Source organism: Coloeus monedula (assembly GCF_965178545.1).
Source record: "Coloeus monedula genome assembly, chromosome: 1".
In the NCBI taxonomy this organism is placed as follows: Eukaryota; Metazoa; Chordata; class Aves; order Passeriformes; family Corvidae; genus Coloeus; species Coloeus monedula.
In genome coordinates, this window is record NC_138781.1 from 50298573 (window position 1) to 50321923 (window position 23351).

The 23351-nt window shown below is 37.8% G+C and overlaps 2 protein-coding genes across 5 annotated transcripts in view; one reads left to right on the forward strand and one right to left on the reverse strand.

Annotated features, from left to right (window-relative positions):
• Positions 1-20737, forward strand: part of UBP1 (upstream binding protein 1) — a 36194-nt gene extending 15457 nt beyond the window's left edge. The window contains exons 3-16 of one of the 3 annotated variants that reach the window (XM_082297467.1): positions 778-854; positions 3061-3166; positions 3764-3870; positions 5078-5230; positions 5392-5502; positions 6032-6139; positions 12835-12938; positions 13597-13651; positions 13841-13934; positions 15226-15316; positions 15977-16083; positions 17372-17514; positions 18099-18150; positions 18891-20737. In XM_082297467.1, coding sequence (XP_082153593.1) covers positions 778-854; positions 3061-3166; positions 3764-3870; positions 5078-5230; positions 5392-5502; positions 6032-6139; positions 12835-12938; positions 13597-13651; positions 13841-13934; positions 15226-15316; positions 15977-16083; positions 17372-17514; positions 18099-18150; positions 18891-18928 — 1346 coding nt within the window. In that variant the 3' untranslated portion in view covers positions 18929-20737. The remainder of the gene's footprint in view (positions 1-777; positions 855-3060; positions 3167-3763; positions 3871-5077; positions 5231-5391; positions 5503-6031; positions 6140-12834; positions 12939-13596; positions 13652-13840; positions 13935-15225; positions 15317-15976; positions 16084-17371; positions 17515-18098; positions 18151-18890) is intronic. The other 2 variants (XM_082297468.1, XM_082297469.1) reach the window with 2 other exon arrangements.
• Positions 20738-21033: 296 nt separating this feature from the next.
• The window catches only part of FBXL2 (F-box and leucine rich repeat protein 2), a 50935-nt gene continuing 48617 nt past the window's right edge, over positions 21034-23351 (reverse strand). For both annotated transcript variants that reach the window (XM_082282525.1, XM_082282526.1), the window contains one exon: positions 21034-22861. In XM_082282525.1, coding sequence (XP_082138651.1) covers positions 22754-22861 — 108 coding nt within the window. In that variant the 3' untranslated portion in view covers positions 21034-22753. The remainder of the gene's footprint in view (positions 22862-23351) is intronic.

The window sequence follows — 23351 nt, forward strand, 5'->3', positions numbered from 1 at the left end:
CTTGTAGGGCAACTCAGAATGTCTTTTAAGGTGTTATACACTGGACCGTAAAGGTAGCCTGAAAGGCAGTGTAGGTGAATATTTTACTGCATTTCATCTTAGTGAACATGTTTTAGTTGGGGAGATGTGATTTTGCAAATTAATATGTGCTCCTCATTCTGGAAGGAAAAAAATCCTTGTAGTTAAATAAATTGCTACGAGCTTTGCCTCTTTTGAAGCACAACAGTTTATCATATTCACTGGAAAGATAGGTTTGCTCATACTGTTGATATAACCAGTAGCTGTCTCTTTTAGAGGTCTATTTCTGAAATCTTACAAAGCATAAAAATTATACAAAGGCAACAGGTACATGTACAAAATTAAACATGGGAGAATAGTATTTATGTTTTGGGAAAAGTATAAAAACTCTGCAAGAGTTTGTTTTGGAAGACCAATTAATGGTTCTCAGTATGTTGCCATTCATCAGTTTTAAAAAAGAAAGGAATTCAGCCTTGAAATGTTTGTCTTCAGACAAACAAACAGAGAAGCAAGTACTTACACTTGACGCAAAATGAGATAATTGAACTTTGAAATTATCTCTAGTTTTAGAGGGACCAAAAAGTTTTACTTTGTTTTGTTAATTTGCATGCTGCGAAGTGCACGTTGCTATCTGGATCTCTCGGTTTCAGGTACTGGTGTCCTTGTCTACTGTGAACCAAAGGTAATCTAAATGCATTAAACACAGAATAGCCTTGTGCTCCTACTCTTTTACTGATGCAGGTTATTTTCTCTTTAAAGGTCAGTCCTATGAGATACGGATGCTAGATAATCGGAAAGCTGGAGACATACCAGAGATCAATGGAAAGCTGGTGAAGGTGAGTTTTAAGTTCACTAGATAGCATTACTAACAAACAAGAGATTTTCTATTTTATGGATTTTTTTTTTTTCTGCTGTCACTAGGTATTTGGTCAGAATATGTGGACCAGCGATGTTTACAAATAAAAACGTATGGATATGAGTATCCAATGCACACTTGTGTGCACTGAAGACCTAAGTATTTATGCACAGCTTAAGATAGTTGTCTGTAGATTTTGTGTCCAGTGTCTTTTGAGCCATCACATTGTCCATTTCAAGTGATCAGAAGAGGTGACATGAAGGTAGAGGATCATTTAGATAGAAGTGGAGGTATTGTGAGCATGTTTCTTAAGAAATGTCGCAGAAAACACATGGAGCCAACCTGTGAGTTTTGCAGCAGTGGGATATCGGAGATATATCCATAGGAGAATGGATCTCTAATTTTGCTGCTTGTTGAGCTGTTTATTCCACAGCTGAGCCCCTTTCTTCAATTCCAGGTTTGTCTCCTTGTACTTCAATGTTAGTAGAAAGTACTGTGGATCTTAGGTATTGTATGAGCTATGAAAATGAGGCAAACTGAAAAATTACCCAATTAAGAGTACGAATGATTAAAAGAACTGATGGAGGGGTTTGGATTTTTCTTCTAAGGGCCTGATGATTATTGATTTTATTGAATTCTCAAAAAAATCTTATTCAGGTATTAGTAAAGAAGGGAAAAACTTCAATTAAAGTCACTTTGAAGGTGGTGCTGATAAATGCACCAGAACGGTGTGCCTGGGGGAGGCTGAATCTTTACCTGCCAGCTTTGGGCTCTGTAATTTGTCAACTTTGGCTTGCTTGCAGAGTTCTGTGCCTTGTTCTTAACTGTTTGTGGGATGCTTGTTCAGGGATCATTTCAGGAAGAATTAAGCATGAGCATAAAAATGGGATTTGAGAATTGTGTAATTAAACGTTTTACAACCTGGCATGGTGACTTGCTGTAATAAGCATGTGGACTATTTTGCCCCCTTAGGTGCTATGTCCTTGTAGCCCTGGGGTGTCTCTCTGCTGTAATTTCCTAGGTTTGTATGTGGGTGATGAGTCGTTTGGTAGGTAGAATAGGGTAAAGCAGCATAAAAGTTTAGAAAAGTAAATTTTACCACAGCAAGGTGTTGTAATACTGCATCAATAAATTCTCCCCTTCAGACAATTAAATATTGGAATCCCAGTACTTTACCAAAGAAGTCGTTTCATGGCATTGAAGGTGGCTGTGGATATTTCCAAGTTCCAAACTTGCCAGTTTGCAGTGCAGAAGGAATGGTGTGTTTGTACCTGTACATGCACGCACACATTTGCTTTCTGTTATCTTTGAAATAAACCCAAGGAAATGCAATCCATCTGGAAGAGGCACTCCATTTAAAAGTTCTTGGGTTTTGTGGACACTTTTAGCTGCTGTTAGTACAAGGAAGACTAGAAAAATGGAAAAAAAATGCAAATTTGTCTGCAATCTATTTGTTGGGTAACAATCAATGTGTACAGTAGTTTTCCCAGCCTCTGTGTAACAAATTGCTTTGTATGTGCATTAATTTAGCAGCACCAAAACTGGCCACAAAAATAGGTATTGTTAGATAATTGCTTCTAGCTGAATAAAGTTAATTATGTTGTAGTTGTTCTGGATGAATATTTCATCTAGAGTAGTTGAGAAAGTTTGGAACTTTTTATTTGGAACTTCTAAATTCTTTCTATTAATTAAAATCAAAGATTTTTTGTAAATATCTTACAAGTACTAGGAAGGGAATTTCCTATTTTGTTTCTTAAAATGTGTTACAGAAATTCAGAGAATTCCCAGTGAAAGAATGATCAAGTAATATTCACCACTTTTCATAATAAATGGAATCTTTGGTATTTGCTTTCTTAAATAATTTGGTGTTGTCTACACAGCATTGATACTGTGCTGTCAGTGTTGCTCAGTTCACTGTATGTAATTCATAGTGACCTTTAGAGTATCCGATCAGACGTCATTCTCCCTTGCATTTTTACCACATTTTCAAGTATCTCCTACTGCTCAGTTCTATTTCTGTGTTCTGGAATATTTTGGGATACTGATGGTTGCTAGAATTTTTGCTGTATATATGTATTTATTGGCACTGTGGCTATTTTGGGGTGTTTTAGTGCTTTATCTTTAGGCTGTTTCTAAACGTGTAGTGACTCTGTGGCTCATCACAGGCTTGTTTTCTTCTTTTTTAGAGCATTATAAGAGTTGTGTTCCATGACAGAAGGTTGCAGTATACAGAGCACCAGCAGCTAGAGGGTTGGAAGTGGAACCGCCCTGGGGACAGACTTCTCGATTTAGGTACAATTGTTTCTATTTGTTGCCATTATGGAATTCAATTTCCAAATTTAAATTGATCACGTTCACATTTATGCTGGGGCTGGTGAAAAAGGACAGACCAGATTTTTGGATGCTGCTTTGTCATAATGTGTGTTTTGAATATAAATGTTCTTACCACTTTAACATTTTTTTTGAACTTTTAAGTGCTGTTAAAGTAAGATAGCAACTCTGCAACCCCTACACGTTTGATAATCTTTCTAATTTCAGTTGCTAAGTGTTGCAGTAATTAGAACACATGCAAAAGTAACTTTCTCTATTAGACTGGGAAAATGGTACAAACATGGTTTTGGTACTTTGTGTAACTTGATCATTTTTACTGCATGACTTCAGGGGTCGCAGCAGGGGAGGAGAACGAAAAAGCACCCAAAACCTTGAGCACTCTGTATGTTGAATATACTAATATTCTGTGTATCAGTTCTAAGAAACTGGTCAAGCCACCAAAGCCCACATTTTTCCATCCTACCTTGTGTATGCTGATGGAAACCTTTTATTACAATTTATTTATAGTGTTTTCTTGCTGCATGATTGTTCTGAAATGTATGCTACTTATTTTAATAGATATTCCAATGTCTGTTGGAGTCATTGACATCAAGACAAATCCAAGCCAGCTCAATGCAGTTGAATTTTTATGGGATCCAACAAAATGTACATCTGCTTTTATTCAGGTTTGAAACTTTATTTGACTGGATGTCTGTGTTTGGTTCCTTTCAGGTCACAAACAGCAGTATATTTGAACTGCAAAGCTTCTTGATTTATTATTTGTGGGATGGCCATTAAATACTATCTTTGTGAAAAAACACAGGTTCACAGGTCTATTAGAGTCCCTAGTAAGGTTTTTCTGTTTAATTTTGGTTTATAGCAAAATATAGATAAAAAGCTTTAATAAAGCTCTTTGAAGAAAGCTCTCATGGTTAAACTATTCACTTGTAGGAAGTGTAAGAATTAACTTAGATTCCTCTCAGTAACTCTCACTACTACTTCCAGCAGAAGCTTGGCTTAAGGATTCAAAATGAAAATTATTGTCCTACCAAAAAAGGGTTTTAAATCAGACGCTCAAAAAGATGTTTCTTACTATGTCAGTAGGTTTTCTTATAGGAATTCTATTATTTGTGTATTTGATATTCAGGGCAACTGAACGTCCTTTGTTTGTAAATTATTTAGATAGAATGCTCATATTCACATTGCTTACTTTTGTCTCGGATCTGATTTCATTATAAAAAAAGTATAGGTGTAAAGTTTCAGGTAGCAATATTCCTTACTCTGGCTGTCAAAATAGGTTAAATTCTGTATTGTCAGTAAATTAACTTTGACCTAGTACAATAAAAGATACTTTTTTTAGTAAGAGTTACATAATTGCTAAAATGTGGTTATCTTGAAGAACTGTGAGATAAATTATGGAAATTTTTTTAATGCATTTCCTTATAAGAAAGATAAAAAACTGAAAATGGAACTGATATTATGCAAGTGTAATTCACTCATTCTAAAGGCTCGCTTAAAATTCCATAAGGAAGCAAAAAATTGGGAGCACTGTCCAGTGACATTGTTCATAATTCCTTGTATTCCCTGATTTTCTCCTTAGATATCCTTAAGGGGTCTTTATAGCTTATAAACCCAGTCTTCATTCTGATGTAGCACCTGAAGCAATTACACACATGATTAAAAGGTCTGTGGACTTTTAAAGGAGTTGGGCATATTTGAAAATACCCTGAGATGAAGGTGCAGGAGATGAAAAACTCTTCCAGTCAGTGACCTTTTATAGCTCTGCTAATACATACAAGAAGCTGTTTATGTGATGTGTGTAACATATAATAAAGTTCATGCCTGAAATGCTTCTGAGGGTCCTTTTTGTTTGGTCATTGGTTTTTTTTTCAGGTACATTGTATCAGCACTGAATTTACCCCTCGTAAACACGGAGGAGAGAAAGGAGTTCCTTTTAGGATTCAGGTTGACACCTTTAAACAGACTGAAAATGGAGAATATACAGATCATCTACATTCAGCCAGTTGTCAAATCAAAGTTTTTAAGGTAACATTAGAAAACAGATCCTTAAGTCTCTAAGTAAAGTTCTCATAAACATATGGGAAATCGTTATATTACTGCTTGTAATGGTTCATGTCCGAGATCAGATTTCAGTTATAAAACCATATTCCACTTGTGTTCATGTTCACATAACTGTTCATTTTTAGCCCAAAGGAGCAGACAGAAAACAGAAAACAGACAGAGAAAAGATGGAAAAGCGAACTGCACATGAAAAAGAGAAGTATCAGCCTTCATATGACACCACAGTTCTTACAGAGGTAACAACATAAAATTGCATCTGCTGACTGAAGAGATTATATGTAGATACAGCACATTACTTAGCTGCAGTCTTGGAAGGGTTGGGGAAGAATTAGTTCTGCACAGATAAGCTTTTTATTTGACAAACTTTTCCAGCAAGCAGCAACATGAAATTTTAAGATTTTGTTTAGTAAACTTGGATTTAGATACTCAGTAGATGCTTGTATTAAAACACACTTTAGATTGAACACTGTTTGACTGACTGTACTGAACCCTTGAGCAAGACTTTTGATACAGATTTCGAAATCTTGCAGATGAAAAGGAAAAAAAAAGGGGGGACTCTAAAATTTAATTTCCAAGTTTGAGCTTCAAAGTCTATTTTTCAGAGATTACTGAATTTAAGGCCAGAGCCTCAGTAGGTTTTTTTATTAAAACATCAGTGAGTTCTATGCAGTTTTCTAAATATTTCAGAAGTTTTTAAAAGGCTTTTAGATCTTTCCTCACTGTATAATGAAAAGAAATTGATCCACATCTTTGGTGTTTGTCCAGATGAGGCTTGAGCCTATAATTGAAGATGCAGTTGAACATGAGCAGAAAAAGTCCAGCAAGCGGACTTTGCCAGCAGACTACGGTGATTCTCTGGCAAAGCGAGGCAGTGTAAGGGACTTCTGCTTACCTTTTGATTATGCAAGATACCTTGTGCAGTGTTAGATATAGGAGAAACTTCCATTATGTAAAGTAAAAATACTTTGATTGCTGTGTCTTAATTTTATTCACTTCTATGTATCCCAATTACTCCATGTTTATTTTCAGCAAAGGAATCCTTCCTAAATCTAACACTTAAACTGTTGCAGAGGGACTGTGTAACTTAAAAGTCAAGAACTTTCAGTTTATATGGCATTAAATGAAATAGCTTTTTTCTTTCCTATCCATGTGTAATTAGTGGAAGTAAGAACAGTGACATTTAGTGGTTTGTTCCTATTTGTACTTAGATTCAGTAGAAATTTTCATGTACCTCAGTACTTTTAAGAAGCCATGTTGTGTTGCAGATGCTTCTTAGTGATTTTTCCTTTAGCCGTCTACATACTGTGCTCCAAGCAGGTTTAATGCAGTTCAGAAGAGTGAGCTCATCTTCATGATCTGTGTTATGTTAACCCTATATGTGCACCTCAGAAGGAATCTGACATGTATCCTGTGCCCTCCCTGACATATGTCCTGTGCAGTCGTCCTGCCAAGGGTTATTAGCATTTTAGATTTCTTAAATGCTGTTCCTTAAGGAGGAACAATTCCACATCTTTCATTTGGCAGGTTTAAATGTCAATTAATAATGTGACTGTGGAAGGCAATTATTTGACTGTTCTTTAAACAGGCATACTGTGCTGAAGCTCTTTCCAAACAGTGCTTAAGCAATGACTGTCTGACTCCTGTCCCTCAGGCATGATTTGGTTTGTATTTATGATCTGTGAAAGTGATGTATAAGGTTTTACATTTAGGTTATAAAATACTTCAGTGTATGCCTCTTGTTGTTTATAACCCGTGCAAGTGGGTGGGAAGGAACAAGCAGTGTTAGTCAGATTGGTTCTTTGGAGGATATTTGGATTTTCTGTTTTGTGAATCCAAAACTATTGTATGCACTATGCTGTCTGAATTTAACTTCTACTATTCTTGACTGTTGGGTTTTTTTTGTTTTTTTTCTTTATTTTAAGGTGCACCTTTATGATTCTTTGGCAGTACATTCTTTTACTTGTTCCAGCTGGCCCTGGGGGAGAGGCAGGAGAAAACAGGCTTTTATCATTTTTGCTTATAAAGCATTTTTTGAAGCTTGTCCTTGGAGGGATTTCTATGTCTTTCTCTTCTCGTGCTGTTACAAGTATTTCATTGAATGATTGTTGCTTATAGGAAGAATAATAGAGAAAGGTATTTTTAAACAGATAAGACAAATCCATTGTCCAGAGTAGGACAAACCTTAGCTAAATCCTACCTAGAAGTTGTCTAACCCTTCCTTAACAATCTCTTGGAAGACTAAGCTTCTATGAAGTACCTTAATTCTACATTACCTCAATTGTAGTGAAGAAAAGCTTAGGTAGGACATTACTGGACTTCTGATGCCTTTCCCAAAGCACACAAAGGATAATAACCCACAGTCTATTTTGAATAGCAGCTATGTACAGCTTTCCACTTCTCTTAATTGTGCAGCTCACTATTCCTGTTTCTCATTTGCCTGTGATAAAATGCTGTCTTGAGATAATTTGGTCAGTTTGTTGAGACCATTTTGAATTTTATCCATGTTACATGAAATCCTTTCAGCCTTGCTAACGTGGTATTGTTTGCAGATTTCAACACATGGTATTTCCATCATTACAATGATTTTTATCATTAGCAAAATTATTAGAAATCACCAAGCCCATACAAAATACCAAGAAGCACTATTTTTTCTGTATTCGTAGTGAAGCCTTGGTAATTGCTATGCACTCAGTACTGGTATTAAATATAGAAGTTGAATATAAAACTTGTTTGTTTGATCTAGAAAAGGAGTATCTGATCTACATCTTGAAGGCCAATTCATTGGCCTTTTTCTCTTGTCACCAGACAGGCTTATTCTTGTGGGCCCTATAAATATGGAACCTGTAAAAAGGGGTGATAAATTTTCTACTTAAAGCAATTCTGTCCTTGCAAATCTGTCTTCCCAAATGTGGCCATCGGAAGCTTTGGCTGCTTCCAGACTTGCCTGAGACGTGCAGATCAAATGTTCCGTATATGCGGTAATGTTGTCACAGAGGCGCTGAGACAGAAAGTGAAGATGTGTTTCCCGATGTTTGAGTTGGACATTCTTTCACATGTTACGTGTTTCTATATGATGGATCTTTTTACTTCGTGTGTCCTGTAGGAGCTGTAGCTCTATTAGAGAAAAAAAAACCCAAACCAGAATTATTTGGAATGTATTTTACTAGATGCAGTCAAGACTGCTAACTGTTCCTTAGTCTGTGCTGCTTCCTAGATGCCCAGAAATAGTACTCTGTTACCTTCTCTTGAATTCCAGACATTAATGTTGATCCAATCTATATTTCTCTGCCTTTTTAAAGCTGTGAATTCTTATCTTCCTACTACACCTAACCTAACCTTTCCTTTTCATTATTGCTTTTTGCATCACATTTTGTATGTTGGCTTTTTTATCTTACCTCTCCCAAGATTCTGCTGTTTTATTTGTTAGATATTTCCATTTTTGTTTCTTTTTTTTCTTTTTCTCCTACGTGATTATTTCCAGCTCAGTCACAATTGGATTTGGACAGATTGGTTTCTTACTATGCTTTCTCCAGAAAATTATTGAATCTAATGTGTTTTCTTTCCAATTTAATTCATATGTGTTTCTAACACAAAGCAAGGAGTTGGTGAAGCTTCCTTTCTGAATGGTCGTTCTGCTCTGCTTTTCTGTCCTTTCAAAGAACCAGAGGGGTATTTTTTCTAACTACCATCACCCATCTTTCCCTTATCACTTATTTTCATACGAATACCATCTAGATAAGCTTTTCCATTACTTCTCTGAATTCACCGGATGTATTGAAATTCAGTGCATTCACTGCAGTTTCTGCAGTGTTTATCTCAGTATTGTCCAAACAGACAAGACACACAGTTAAACTGCTTGTTAGACTCTTCTTCAAACTACGGAGTGTTAACTTTTTCTGTAAATATAAACGGCTACAAATTGAACCTTGCCCTCTGGACCTCAAAGGGGATGTTTACGTACAGGTGACCTTCATTCAGGGGTCATTTTATGAAGGAGGCACTTTGTTTTCTTCTTAGTATGTAAAAGTTAGTGCTTATGTAATGAAAAAGGGAAAAAACTCCACCAGTTTCTGTCCCCTGCTTTGAATTTGTAAAAGTGGGAAAATTTGTGTTGTGGTAGTTGGGTCTTTGCACTTTTTTCTGTCTGTAGTGTTTTGGTTGATTTTTATTTTAGTGTATATTATATGTCACAAGCTAGAATATATATACTACTATTTGATTAAACTTGGTCAAATGGTCATTTTTTGCAGACAGAGCTGATTACAGAGCACATGGAAGTTAAAAGAATTCCAGGTATAGACCTTGAAATAAATTGGAACGTTAAGTTATGGACGTGAAAGATTGAAAAAGCTTCATACCATGTATAAGAAAATTGATGCTTTGTTCTCTAAGGAGGTGCTGTGTGTCCAAGTATATATTAAGTCTAACTTGGAGAACAAATTAGACTTACTGTATTTTGGTTTTGTATTTTGTGTTCATGTTTATTTGAACATAGTATGGAGTTCTTTATGTACTTTGAATATAGTATGGAGTTCTTTGCCAAGGTTCAGTTTTGCTCTCTTGTAAGGCACAAATTTGGGCAGATTCCGGTACATTGGGAGTAGGAAGGGATATTACATTAAACCATGGCTTAGAATAACTTGAGATTTTGCAATTCCTCTGCAGTTAGGAATGTTCTGAGTTTAAATGCTATATATCCTAAATCTGATAAGTCATACTTAGAAAGATTTCTTATCTCTTTTTTTAACTCAGAAAACTTCGTAACTTCATTCATGGTCTATACAGAAGGCTGTTCAACATCTGAAACCAAAATAGTTTTCTCCTTCTGAATTAATCCACGTTTGGAAATAGGACAGTTTCTGGAGTATAGTAGTATCAGTAGCAGTGTGCTAGTAATGAAGGGCAGTTAGTCTTGAGACCTCAAAAACACGATCTTGGTAAATTCATCAGTATATATTAGTTGTTTATTACAGGTAAAGATATAATGCCACTCTTCCTTCTGTGAGGGCTTTTTATGGAGTTGAATGCTTCCTTGTGACAGGGTGACATTTTCTCCTAGGTTTGTGTCCATTGGTCAGGGACTTCTGTATTAGCATTATTAGCTTGCTGAATGTCCTTTGGTTAACTCAGTTTTGGCTTAGGAATGTAAGAAACATCCTGATCTATCAGAGCACAAGGATGAAGTCCAGTGTTCTGTCACTGACAGTGGCAATGGCAGCTGCTTTTTCAGGGAAGCAGTGTCACTTTCTGTGATCCATTTCCCTTGTAACCCTCACCCCCCTCAATCCAGAATCGTTATGCAGTATGTTAGAAAAGACATCCTTGCTTAGTTTTTGTAGTGTTAATGGATTTGGTGGCCAGGCATTTGTTTAGTCCAGTTTGTGAAGTGCAGGACCTTTGTGCATGAGAGTGATTCCAAAAGCATAATCAGCTCAGGTGAATTGCTGGAAGATTTTCTTGTTCCTTGAACCTTTCAGAATTATCTCAGTGCTCAAATACTCATTTTTCCCTCCACAACCTGTAAGACAGAAAAAGGAGAATGGAGGCAATAGATGTGTTGCAGTAGTATTACATTTACTATTTATTTTTTTCTTTTAACCAGCCTGTTGAGTCTCAGTGGATAGTTAGTGGTGTTTTTGCTGGCATAGGAGACAAGCTAGGAAAGCAAGTTTATGGGAGAAGAAAGGCAACTTGCTTTGGGTTGGGATTTTATTTTTCTGAATACTTCAAATGTGCTTCTTCCTGGATTTAAACCCAGAGCTTCGTTGTGAAGAACTTCAGCTGTGTTTGAAGGACAGAAACACTGACTGCAGTACCTACCTTGGGAATGGCTCAAAAGTTGTTCTCTGGCACCAGTGCATTCTTCTCTGCCCCTGAATTTAAATATATGGTGGCTAGAATCTTGTAAGGGAATGGTGGCTAAGGATGTGAAACTTGTATTTGTGTGTCCACATAAACATCTTGGATTAAAATTTAGGAAGAGAATGTCACAAAATTTAAGAATTTTAATTGCACTTCCAAAATATTTCAGAAGAACAAAGTTAACATTACTGTGTTGAGCTTTGATTTTAAAATTACAGCTTTGGACCACATATTTAAGGAATGAAGGCTACTTCTAACTACCTGATGTAATGTAACATTTTAAATGTAACATTAAAATGAGCTTGAGAAGAGAGACAACAGGTGGGAATATACAGAATTGGAGGAGGAAAGTGTCACCTTGCAAGGTCATAGAGGAGCATGCTCTGTGCAGGGGGCACTGTTTGTAGCCCAAAGGGTGGCTTTGACCACATAATGAAAGACTGGACACTGTGGCTAACAAAAAGGCCTGCTTTGAGTCAAATCTTGGACAGATAAAGGAAGTTCCTGATGTTTAAGCTATTTGCATGCAAGACAAATTTATTTTAATTCCATGTGCCATGCTGGGGAACTTGCCATCTTATGCTGACAAGTGAAAAATGGGGTCCAGCACCCAAATGTTGTTAACTCTCTTACAGAAGATGCCAGCTGGTGTTCACTTATTTACTGTTTCCCCCAGACAGAGGAAGGATTTTTCAACACAAAATTGTTGAAACAAGTTTCCACTGATATTAAGTCATAGTTCCCCTCCTTCTTCCTCTCTGTTCTACAGGGCCGTGATACAAATCTGCAAATTTCTTACAAGGTGTTTAGCTGGTGCATGATAAATATATCAGAAATCTTTGTTGTCTTAACAGGCATGGTCTTAGCTTACCTAATCTTGGGCTACTTGCTCATTTTAATCATGTCTTTGAACATACAAAAACCTGTTCGGTGTTTTTTGTTTTTCTTTAAAATACTGTATTTTTAATACTGTTGGAAGCACTAAAAGGTAGCCTTGTTTTGAAAAGCTTTATCATGATGATTTTAAAAAATATCTAAAAAAAGACTGACAGAATTGGACAGCTGTCTTACCATATACGTGTGATGACTTAAGTTTGTGTAAAAAATTCTGGTTTACCAAGCAGTTCAGAAAAACCAGTCCATGTAACTAAGCATAATTTTAGTCCTGCAGTAAATTATTTAAAATTCTGAATTTACAAAATTACTACTGAAAATTCCATTTGTATTTGATTGCTGTCAGGGCAGAGACATTAAATTTATCCACAAGGTGCAATCTAGCTTCATAGCTTTACTTACTCTTACTGAGGAGCACTTTTTGTCGTGTCATTATCCCTGCAGTTTAAACAGCCCTTTCACCCTGTGCAGGATAAAAGACTTTTGTTCCAGCACATGGCTGGGCGTTGGTTGGTTTTGGTTAAAACTGAATAATCTGTACAGGTCTTTTGTCACTTTCACCAATAATACTTTCAGTTTTTTTAAAGAGAAGACAGTATAAATAGAAGTCTTAAAAAAAAAACCAAGATAAAACAGAGCTGATTTTTGCCTGGAATATCTGCATGTAATGTGTGGGATAGAGGGAGTGTTTATTTGGAATTGCAAATCAGAGTACACTGTGGATAAACCCCTGGCTTTAAATGACAGAAGTGTGCATCAGAGTAAAAAATTTATTGTCCAGAGAAACTTAAGTTTTAATTCTTTATCTTCAGTGCTCACCATGGCCTGATACTCCTACAACATTTGTAAACAACAGTCCTACTCCTGCTCCAACTTTCACCTCTGCTCAGCATAACACCTACAGCGTCCCAGACAGGTGGGTTTCTATTCTGTACCCCATTAAAGGCAACATTTCAATCAGGCTTATTCAGAATGTTTTCTGAGTAAATTCAACTGTGTTCTGTTTCCACTGGGAAACTGGGAGATTGTTTTGACCTATATGTTAGAGTATCCCATTTGTATCACATGGTTCAGTTATAAGGTAATTACTTCTGCCTCACCATTTTTCTTTTTTACTACTATTTTTTAAAACAACTTCTTGTCCTTTGTCATATAGCAAATACTGTACCTTTTCACTGTTGTAATTTAATCCTTGTCTATGGAAACTACTTTTAGCTTTTCTCAGTAAGAACAGTCTTCATTTCTATCATACACAGTATAATTTGCAAGAAAACCCTCCAACAAATATCTTCAAAAGCTTTTCAACAAAAATTGCATTGGTGAAACCATTTTGTATTGAGGCATTAATTAAACTACTAAAATGAAACTTGCACTTCATCCAAAAATTATTTACAGTGGTATGGTCTGGTCCATATACTGTGGAATGGTCTTTCTCCTTTAACAAGTTTCAGTATTTTAATTCTTTCAACTGTGGTATTTATTGTTTTGGGAATTTCAAGTTACTTTTCAACAATGCTTAAATATTTTGGTTTATGGAATTCTAGTAATACTTTTTTTTGTTTTATAATCTCTAGCAATTCTTCTTCCCCAAATCATCAAGGAGATGGAACCTCTCAAGGGTCAGGAGATGTGAGTGTTGGCTTTCTGGTATTGATCATGACTGTATTTGTATAGCTGTGTCAGAATATTTGATTTACATTTGATGTTAATAGGTACTAAGAAAGTGTTGAACTGAGGGAGATTTTTTTTTTTAATGGCTTGGATTTTGTTTGGGTTTTTTAGTATCCAAATTATCATATCCAATCTTGTTTCTTACAGCAGCTTCATCCTTCAGCCACAATCCAGGAAACTCAGCAATGGTTGCTCAAGAATAGGTTCTCTGCCTATACAAGGCTTTTTTCAAATTTCTCAGGTATCTATAGTTTACTTTTTTTCTTTCTTTGTGTTACTGAGCAAGTTCTGTGTGGGAAAAGAGTTCTCTAAGAACATTATGGTATACATATTTATACCTATTTGTTTACTAAGTTGCTTGTTAAAGAACAGTGCAGTTCCCACTGTATGTCTGGGCACAAGACATGGCAAGAGATGCACTTTGTGGGGCTGTGTTTTGCTGTTTGCTTCTTCAGTCTTCCACAGAATTGTGTAAAGGGTGGCATGACACAGTACACACCATAAGTAAAATTCCTTTTTCTTCGGTGGCACATGATGGGGACAGTGTTGTGTATGATGCCAGCTCTGCCTCTTGGCTTAGCTCATTCTTCTGTCAGGATTCCCTTTGTGCCAGGCTTCTTCTCTGGGAAGGTTTATTCTTCTACTGCCAGTTAGTTTTTGAGCTGTGTTTCTTGTATTAGGAGGGTTGCTGAGCTTTCTCAATAAACTTTAGTACCAACTTTCTGACAAAGACTCTTGGAAAACTTTTCTTTTTTTATTATTATCTTTATAAAAGTCAAGTACTAGCTGGCTACTTTTTTTTGAAGAAGGAGGTGTGGTATGTGTGACTTTTCTTATACTACCTCAGGTCTGGGGGTTTTTTTATTATAGTATTTAAGGGCTATGATAAATTATTTTTGCTGGCTTTTATTTGTACGTTGCTGGATAGTCTGTGGAGTATTTTCATGCATAAAGACTATTCTTTTTCCTGTTTTCCCACTCATCTGCTACAGTGACTGATATTTCAGAGTGTTGTTTTCTTTGCTGACACTCATGCTGCTTCTCAGAAGAATCCGTTCTCCCATTTTCTGCTTCAGCAGCACCTTCTGTACTCAAGTGCATTGTAATAACTTAAGTGCACAGAGGAAATGATGGATGAGTTGAATGCCTGGGATAATTCATTGAGTAACAAACCATGGAGTATTTTTCCTCTATATTTTGCATGTATTCAAAATACACTGCCTTGGATGCCAGCAAAAATCACTGTTTGTCTCTAGAACAGTCATCTCTCTCCACAGAATTATGTGCTCTGCAGACTCCTACTGTTTCAAAGCTGTAAACACCATAAAGTGTAACTCAGCACCTTTGGAAAACACACTGATTTATTTGGCATTCACTGGAGCCTGGTCTGAATTTTACTTATTCCTGTGTCCCAAATTCCATTTTTGTCATGGTGAAGTTTGTTACTCTCGGTTTAAATGAACATACAATTTATTGTAGAAAGAATTCATGTGCTACAGCAATCTCCATTAAATCCTCTTGTGTTTGTCCAGGTGCTGATTTATTAAAGCTGACAAGAGAAGATCTGGTACAAATCTGTGGTCCAGCTGATGGAATTCGGCTGTATAATGCACTGAAATCCAGGTGATGTGCTGACTGTGAGGCTGAGTGGGTTTAGATGGGGGATTCTCAAACTGGGGATTTGGGAAGTTAGTGTCAGGAGGGGCCTTGGTGCCTTGGTGTGATCTGCCTCAGGAGTTGGCAGCAATGTGTTTAAAACTCTCCTCCTGTGCACACCTTCAGGGCAGGCCCAGGTGAGGTGCAGGTGGGCTGTAAGGCTGCACCCATGCAGTTGGGCCCTGCCAGTTTCTTGGATATGGATGGATTTGTTGCCAAGACACAAAACTGGTGGTTCAGAGAGCTAAGAACAACCTGAGGCTTTTTGAGGTTACAGGTGTTGAGTGCTAACACAGGCAGCGTCCCGGGAGTGTCTGATTCCGTCTGAAATGGGTGTTTGGTACCAATGGCCCTTCTGGAAGAAAGGCCATTGTTACTCAGCAGTCCTGTTCCAGGAGTCCAACAAGCAGCGTCCTCAGGAGCTCTGAATGGATTGAAATTTTGTTTAAATGCAGCAGCGTCTGAGAGACCACTTACTTAGAGATTGATTTAATTTTTTTGGGCTCGGTGAGAAAAAACATGTCAAGTGTCCTGTTAGCATAACAAAGCTCCATTTATGGCATATCAGCTTCTGTATTTGCAGCGCACGTAGCCTTTCCTCTGACGTGTGATGTCCTTGGCTTGCAGATCTGTGAGGCCCCGTTTAACAATCTACGTGTGCCAGGAGCCCTTACAGAGCTTACAACTGGAACGACAGGACGCGGGCGGCGGAGACAGCAACGGTGCAATATACGGTACGGCGCGGCACGCGGGGCTTACAGCAGGAAAACGGGAGGAGCAGCAAGGGGAAAGTGAGACTGAAGAGGCTGAGGTGCTGTTTCTGGTGTACAAAGAAATCGTGGGAAGTTGTGTCACAGAGGTATCACTGCTTTAACAGCACAGAGCAAACAAAACCTGAAACCTCTCAAGGTTAAATCATGGAGCATTTTCAGTCTTTTGATAAAACTAACTAGGTACATGGTAGTGAATTGAGGAGCTCTGGAGTCAGCTGTGCATGTTGTTACAAGGTATCAACCATATAAATGTAGGTACATGTAAAAGCTACATGCAAATAAAACAATTTTTTCCCATTTTCTGCTAGATTTTGCTGTCATTTTCTGTGCAACTGAACTAAAACTGTAGAGCCTGGACAAGGAAAAATAGCCAAGTAGTGAATGGGCTCCTTGTTTTAGTATTTTCCTGACAGCTGTTAATTCAACACAGATGGGAATGTAACTGTTTATTCATAAATTCATGTCACTCTTACAATTAAGAGAATGGATCTATTTGAAATTATTATTTTCTTGCTCTTGGCTTTGAGAGACCTCTCTCCCCAGCCAAAATGTGTACAGGCTACTGCAGTAGTGCTTGTGGATTTTCCATGCAAGAATTGAGGTGGAGGAGGATCTGTAAATAAATACTGCTGCTGTCAAATACATGTTTTCCCTCAGGATATCTTCAGCCAGAACAATGTGCAAACATGGAGCTGCCAAGGGCTTCTAGCACTGTTAAATAGAGCTATAGAACTGTAAATACAGCACCAAACTGAACAGCTGCTTTGTCTTACTGTTCTGTTTGCTGTGTTGCATTCAACTCTGAGGTGATCTGTAGAAAGTTTATTCAGACAGTTGCAAAAGGCTTTATTTACCAAAAAATCCAAAATCTACATCTGCATTTAAAGCAACAGCTTAGGCATATAAGTGGGCTGTAAGTATTACCTGATTCTTTTAAGACTGCACAAGATTACTTCCAAAACCATCTTCAGGTGACTCTCTCAAGATCCATTTTTAAGTCTGTTTGACATGACTGTGCCTTTTTGTGCAGGATACAGGAAAAAATGTGGAAGTTGCCTTCAGCCTCAGAGCATATAGAAGCCTCCCCCTTGTCAGAGTTGTGCTTTTAGTGAGAACAGGGAGAGAGTAAACTAAACGTTTTAGCTTTTAAAAGTTTTTGAAAGCCTGGAACATAAGCAAATTCAGATTTGTTCATACAGGTATTGTTACCCACTAGTACCATGCTTACATAAATTATTTTTTCTTGTAGTTTATCATGCAATCTACTTAGAGGAGATGGCAGCCTCAGAAGTCACACGCAAGCTTGCTTTGGCATTTAATATTCCTTTGCATCAGATCAACCAAGTTTACAGACAGGGTCCCACAGGCATCCACATTCTTGTTAGTGATCAGGTAATTGAAATTTTATTTTCTTGGCATTTTATTTATGACTTGGAGTGGAGGGTTTTCTTATGTTTGCTTATTTATTACTGTTTTTTCTGTTTGATAATGCAACCCTAGTATTTTCTGGCATTTAGAGTTTTTTTTCCTTTACAATAAAATGAGCAGAAGAATTCTTTAAATATGACTCTTCCTCTGCCTGACTAAACTGAAACTATGAGAAGACAGAAGCAGCAGGTTTATATAACTCTGAGATGCTGCAGTAGTTATTTAGTAAGTATTTATTTTGAGCACCCCCAAAGGCAGGGGGCATTTAAACACTGTTGAACTCTACTTATTTGAGTGTCTGCTCCACAGAGTTCCAAAAACACAGCCAGTAGTAATGGGCTCCCAACTGGTTGTCACAAGAATAAAAAGCAGTACTTTGAGAGTAATGGTTTTTAATTTAGTATATGCCTGTCACTTGCTGAACAAAACTAAAAATACACAATTGCTCACAAAAGGCTGTGTTTAATATCACGGTTGTTGAGGTTGTTACTGTTTTGTGTTTTGTATTGGTCGTACTCCAGAGGGTTTTGAAACTTTTTTTTTTGTAGATGGTTCAAAACTTTCAAGATGAGAGTTGTTTCTTATTCACCACAATAAAAGGTACGTTGACTTTTCTGACAGTTGAAAATTTAATTGCTTACTCCAGCAAGGAGCCTTCTTTAAAAATAATGAAAGATCTGCTAACACAGTGGCAGAAAATATCCCAGAGTTCTTCCTCTCCTAGCAGATTTCAGCCTCTGTGTAGCATCTCAGGCTCTTCTCCAAGCTTTCAGTTCAGAACTGGTGCAGGATTCAGTAGCAAACCTTACGCAAAATTCAGTCAGCCATCACTGGACAGTGACGCTGCTAATAGTTGTTGAGAATGGTGACGTTTCAAAATAGGTTAAAAAAAAAAATTCAAAATCCTGGCAGTGTAGCACCTCTGAAGTTCAGACACTGCATCTGAGCTGCGTTCTGAGAGTCAGCAGAACTGAGCATAACATTCTGTTCTTTCTCTGCTAGTCAGTGGTCACCTTCAGTAGGCTGTTGTTGAATCCCACTCTTCTTTAGAAGTCCAATTTATTTCTGGTACAAGGTGCCAGCATTGGCTCTAATCAGTGGACAAGTTTAACTCTGTGCAAACTTTACCTACAGAAACTGTCCCAACTTCGAAGATCCAGTTACAAATCATTAATCATAACATTTTTGTTTAGCACAAGTAGGAAACTTCTAAAAGCTGTTTTTGTTGTGGATGAGTTTATTTTCAAAACTAAGTCTATCCTTGGGTGTTTTGGTGCATTGGCTTGTATTTCTGTGATTCTGGTCAAGAAAGACAGACTGACATTTCCTTCTTTTTTCAGCTGAAAATGGAGAAGGCTTCCATATAATTCTGAAGTGACATCACACACTTGCTAGACTGATACTCCAATGCAGAATGAAGTCCTGCCTAAAGATTATGAAGATCGTCCAAAACCTTAGGATCTAACTTCACTGTATAAGATGTTTCATATTGAAAACACAAAATGACCTTTCTAATGAGCTGTTTGATAGGTGAACTTTCTTATCACTGCCATAGCTAAGTGTCCTCATGAGAGGTATAATGCCATGACAGCTTCTGTACAGGCATGGAAGACAATGTAAGCAAAGGTGCTTGCCCTTCACTGAAATAAGGCAAACTATGGCCAGTAGATACAGTTTATAGAAGTGAAGCAGTGCTGCTTTTCTATTATCTGTATCCAGTTGGAGATGAATGTAAACTTATTTTGGGGCATTTACCTTTCTGTGCCAGTTTGTCTATTACGTGCTTGTACCTTATGCTGGTTTTATTTTTTGATGTTAGCAGAGCACATGCTAATCTGTGTGGAGATGAGTAGTTAAGGTGATAGTGATCAGGTTGTCAGGTCTTTGAGAGTAAAGCTGTCAAAACAGCTTCCCGTGTAAATTGTGTATAAGAGTGTATGTAAGAAGTGTAAATGCCAGAACAGGGCTCTTAAGAAGCCCTAGACAGATGCAATATATGCATGCAGCAAACTGCATTATCAATAGTACCTTACTGGAGGGATTAATATAAATCCTATGGGGTACCAAGTAATTGTGTTTTGCTTTAATGAATTTAATGGAAAAAATTGCCTATGCATCCTTTATGTTTAGTTTCCTAGGTTCTCTGCAGAGCACTGCTGCAGTTTAACTCTTTGCTTGTAAAATTGTGGGTTTAAAAATACTGGCAGTGAGGAGTGGGGTTTTCAGTGGAATTATGCTGATGAGGGAAGATGACCCACTGGCACCACAGGGCTGTCATAGCTTTCAGCAGCATCGAATAAATTGCTTGAGAAACACTAAATACACACCCTGTAAGTCTCCTTGCCAGCACATGAATGCCCTGCTGGAGTTCCTATTCTGGACAAATCTCTTCTTACCTTTTCTGTTGACCTTCCTGCACACCCCATCCATCCACACTGTACACCTGTTACAGTGCCTCTTCCATATGACCAAATATTTACTTTTCTCTGAAACAGGCAATGTGCTTTCTCAGTATTTTGGATGTGTCTTGCAGAGTCATGGCACAGCATTTCCTAGGGTAACATTAAGTTTCAATTGGTTAGGTACTTAAAAGGGGAGTATTTCCAAAGATATTAGGTGGCAATTTCAGAGCTGTCATCCTGTGCCTTTGGAAAGTTTCACCTTGATCTCTGGATTAAAAGCTTGGGAATAGTTTGCTTTTTATGCTGCGGTGTTCCATGTAAACCAATACTACAGCATGTAAAAAAGCAACTTTGATTTTTTTCATTTCCCCTTTCATAACTGGCTCAAGTGCTTATCAGAAAAGCTTCTGAAAGCTGTAGTATTTTGAAAATTTAAATTCATCAAACCTAGTTTTTTTCCTGTTTTTGTTTTTTTCTGCACTGAAAGTAAAATTTTATGTACTTAAACATTTCTTCCTATAAGTTGTTCATCTTTGGGTATTGTCTGGTCCTAGTATTTCCCTCAACTGACACTTGTGTCTTTTTAGCTCACACCATATTCAAATCCAAATGTTTTATAAAAGTGGAAAAATCCTTGATTGGAAAGTATCCAAATACCTAATTTTAAAGAATATTGAAAGTTGTACAGTAGTTTGTCCAGCTCACTTGAAATTGGAATTAAATTATGGCACCAGCAAATGGCTTTTGTTTTTTAATAAGATGTACACATTTCAATTTAAGTATAATAAATGTTTTTCAATAATTTTGTAAATGTGCTTTTCTTTTTGTTTACTTCTTTTTTTCCCACACCCGCATTAGAGACAGTCCATTGTTAAGATTCACATTAATTGCAAGACCTGTCCTAGCAAGCATGGTAGGTCAAGGTAAGGGAGTGAAGTAAACCAGCCCTGTAGTATATCCTGCACACAGTGCATTCACATGGATCTTCTGCTGCTAGTAGAAATCTTGCTTAGATTTGAAATAATTCCAACAAATTCAAGTTTGACATCAGCTGATTGTTTATTTAAGTGTCCTATATCAGAGTAGGTTCCATTTGTTTTTGTACATCTTCAATGCAATAGACTTACAAGGTTCATCATGTTCTTAGAAAACACATCTTGACATATTGGTACTAATGACTGCCCTGGTACAGTTGAGAATAAAATCTGGTTAAAACTCTCATTACACCAGCAGTGTCTCAATGGAACTCTGATTGTAACAGCACTCCACTACTGTGCAAAAGAAGCCCAGGATGGCTTACTTTGTAGTACTAAAGAAATCCATGTACTGTAGTCCAAGCTGTAATTTAACCCCAAAGCTGAGATCTTCATTTACTGTCCCCATCCTCTGTGTGTCATCAACACAACCCAGCCATTGCTGGCCATTGAAGTTCATGTTCACACTCACTCCTTTTTAGAAGTGTTTAAAATTTGCAGGGGGGCAATGGCAGTACTATCCAGTAGTAGCTTTTCCAACTGCTTTTTAATTTTCGGTAAACACAGGCCCTGAACTCTTCAAACACACACACACACACAATCAAACTTACACAAAAAAAGCTTTCTGAACTGTCAAGTAGTTTCTCTCAGATAATTAAATTGCTTAATATAAAAAAGTTTATCTAGTTGTCTAGCACTGAAAAACTAAGGATGTAAGCATGGCCTTAAGAGTTAATACACAGATTTTTATCATTATTATCATTCAGAAGTTGACAGCTTCTTAACCAAATGTGAAGAGTTTGGCTTTCTACATTTGAAAACCACAGGTTTGGTTTGGTTCAACTCCTGCTGACTGATGAGCCCATATGCTTGTTGCTAAAATGGGTGGGACGAACTGCATTCCTTGCTCCATCCTTTTTCTGTAGCTGAACCTGTTTTCCATTCATCTGTAGAAAAGCACGTGTGCTACACCCCTCTTCCTGGAAGCGCTGCATCCTTTCCTTGCACCCCGCGGAGGTCCCGGAGGACACGGGGATGGCGTTACCGAGAGCACCATGGATGGTTGTGGCAGCAGGTACAGTAGAGTGCACAGGCTCTACCACAGTGGATTTCTTACCCCTGTTCAAGGCCAATGGCATCGGGCAGAACGTGCGTCGGTGACGGGCAACCTTTGTACAAGCAGAGTTCAACTGAACCAAGTACAAAAACTTGAGAAGTATTTCTAGTCCTATGGGTATCTTGAGGTACTACCTTACCTTTTGACATTACCTATTATGTCCTGTTACATAATTAAATACGAAGCTGAATCATGAAAAAGAACAAGCTGCTGTTTCACTGTAAGAGCTTATGATTACTTTGCATTTTTTGGTCAATATCTGCTAAAGCTGATTTGTCCTTAAACCTGATATTTGATCTGTGGTGTATATTACAGAACAGCAGGCTCAGTTCTTTGGCGTGGCAGCCTCGAGCCCCATGTTACATCAGAACTTCACACCAAGTAGTGCTGACAAATGCAATTTAACTTCCAAGTTTCGTGAACTTCCACCAAGTAGCTGCTACGCTGCAATGCCCACACATTTGACACGGTACTGCAGTTCTCATGCCAACAGAAGGAAGGAGTTACTAATACAAACCAAAGCATCACCAACTTAATCCACAGCTGCACATTACGTTAAGATTTTTACCTGGAAAAAAAAAAGCGCTTTTCTTGTCACAAAACTGGATGACCAAACACCACCATTAGGACTTGTCAGGAAACCGACTCCTTCTGCTGACTTGCCATCCCATTCTTCAACAACAACATTTTCTGTGTGGCTGCACTCACTGTCAAAGGATAACACAGCATCTGCAGAGGCGCTGTCCGCTCCCTCCGACCGATGGAGGGGGAGTTACTGGAGCAAAGTAAGCATGAACTTTCACGTGAGGTAGATGAGCCTGTGGGTGAAAAGGCTGCATTATAATGGGAGAGGAAGAACAGAATTGAAAAGAGAAGCAGCACACCTCAACTGTTGTGCCAACAAGTGCTCTCTCGTTAAGGTTAGTTAGCTGTAAAGAAAGCAGCTATAGAGTGGATACCAGCCAAGCTGTCTTCTCACATGTACTTCCTCTTGACCCATCCACCTACGGCACACCAACTTGCACAGGGTTCCCCCTGGTTTCCCAACAAAGCACTGATGAGCCCAGACAGCTCCACATCAGGAGAGGCACATATTTTGCTGCAGGGGCAAGAGGGATGGACCCTGGCTGCTGAAGGACAACTTGTTTGTACCTTGTCTCCCATACTCCCTTCTGCTGCTCTCATCCTGGAAAGCAGCATGAAATAGAATTGTGCTTCTGCCCTCAATTTGAGTCACTATCAGGGATGAGCTTTCCAGCTGCAAAAGTGTTTGGACACAAACTTGGGATACGAAGCTGCAGACAAGTT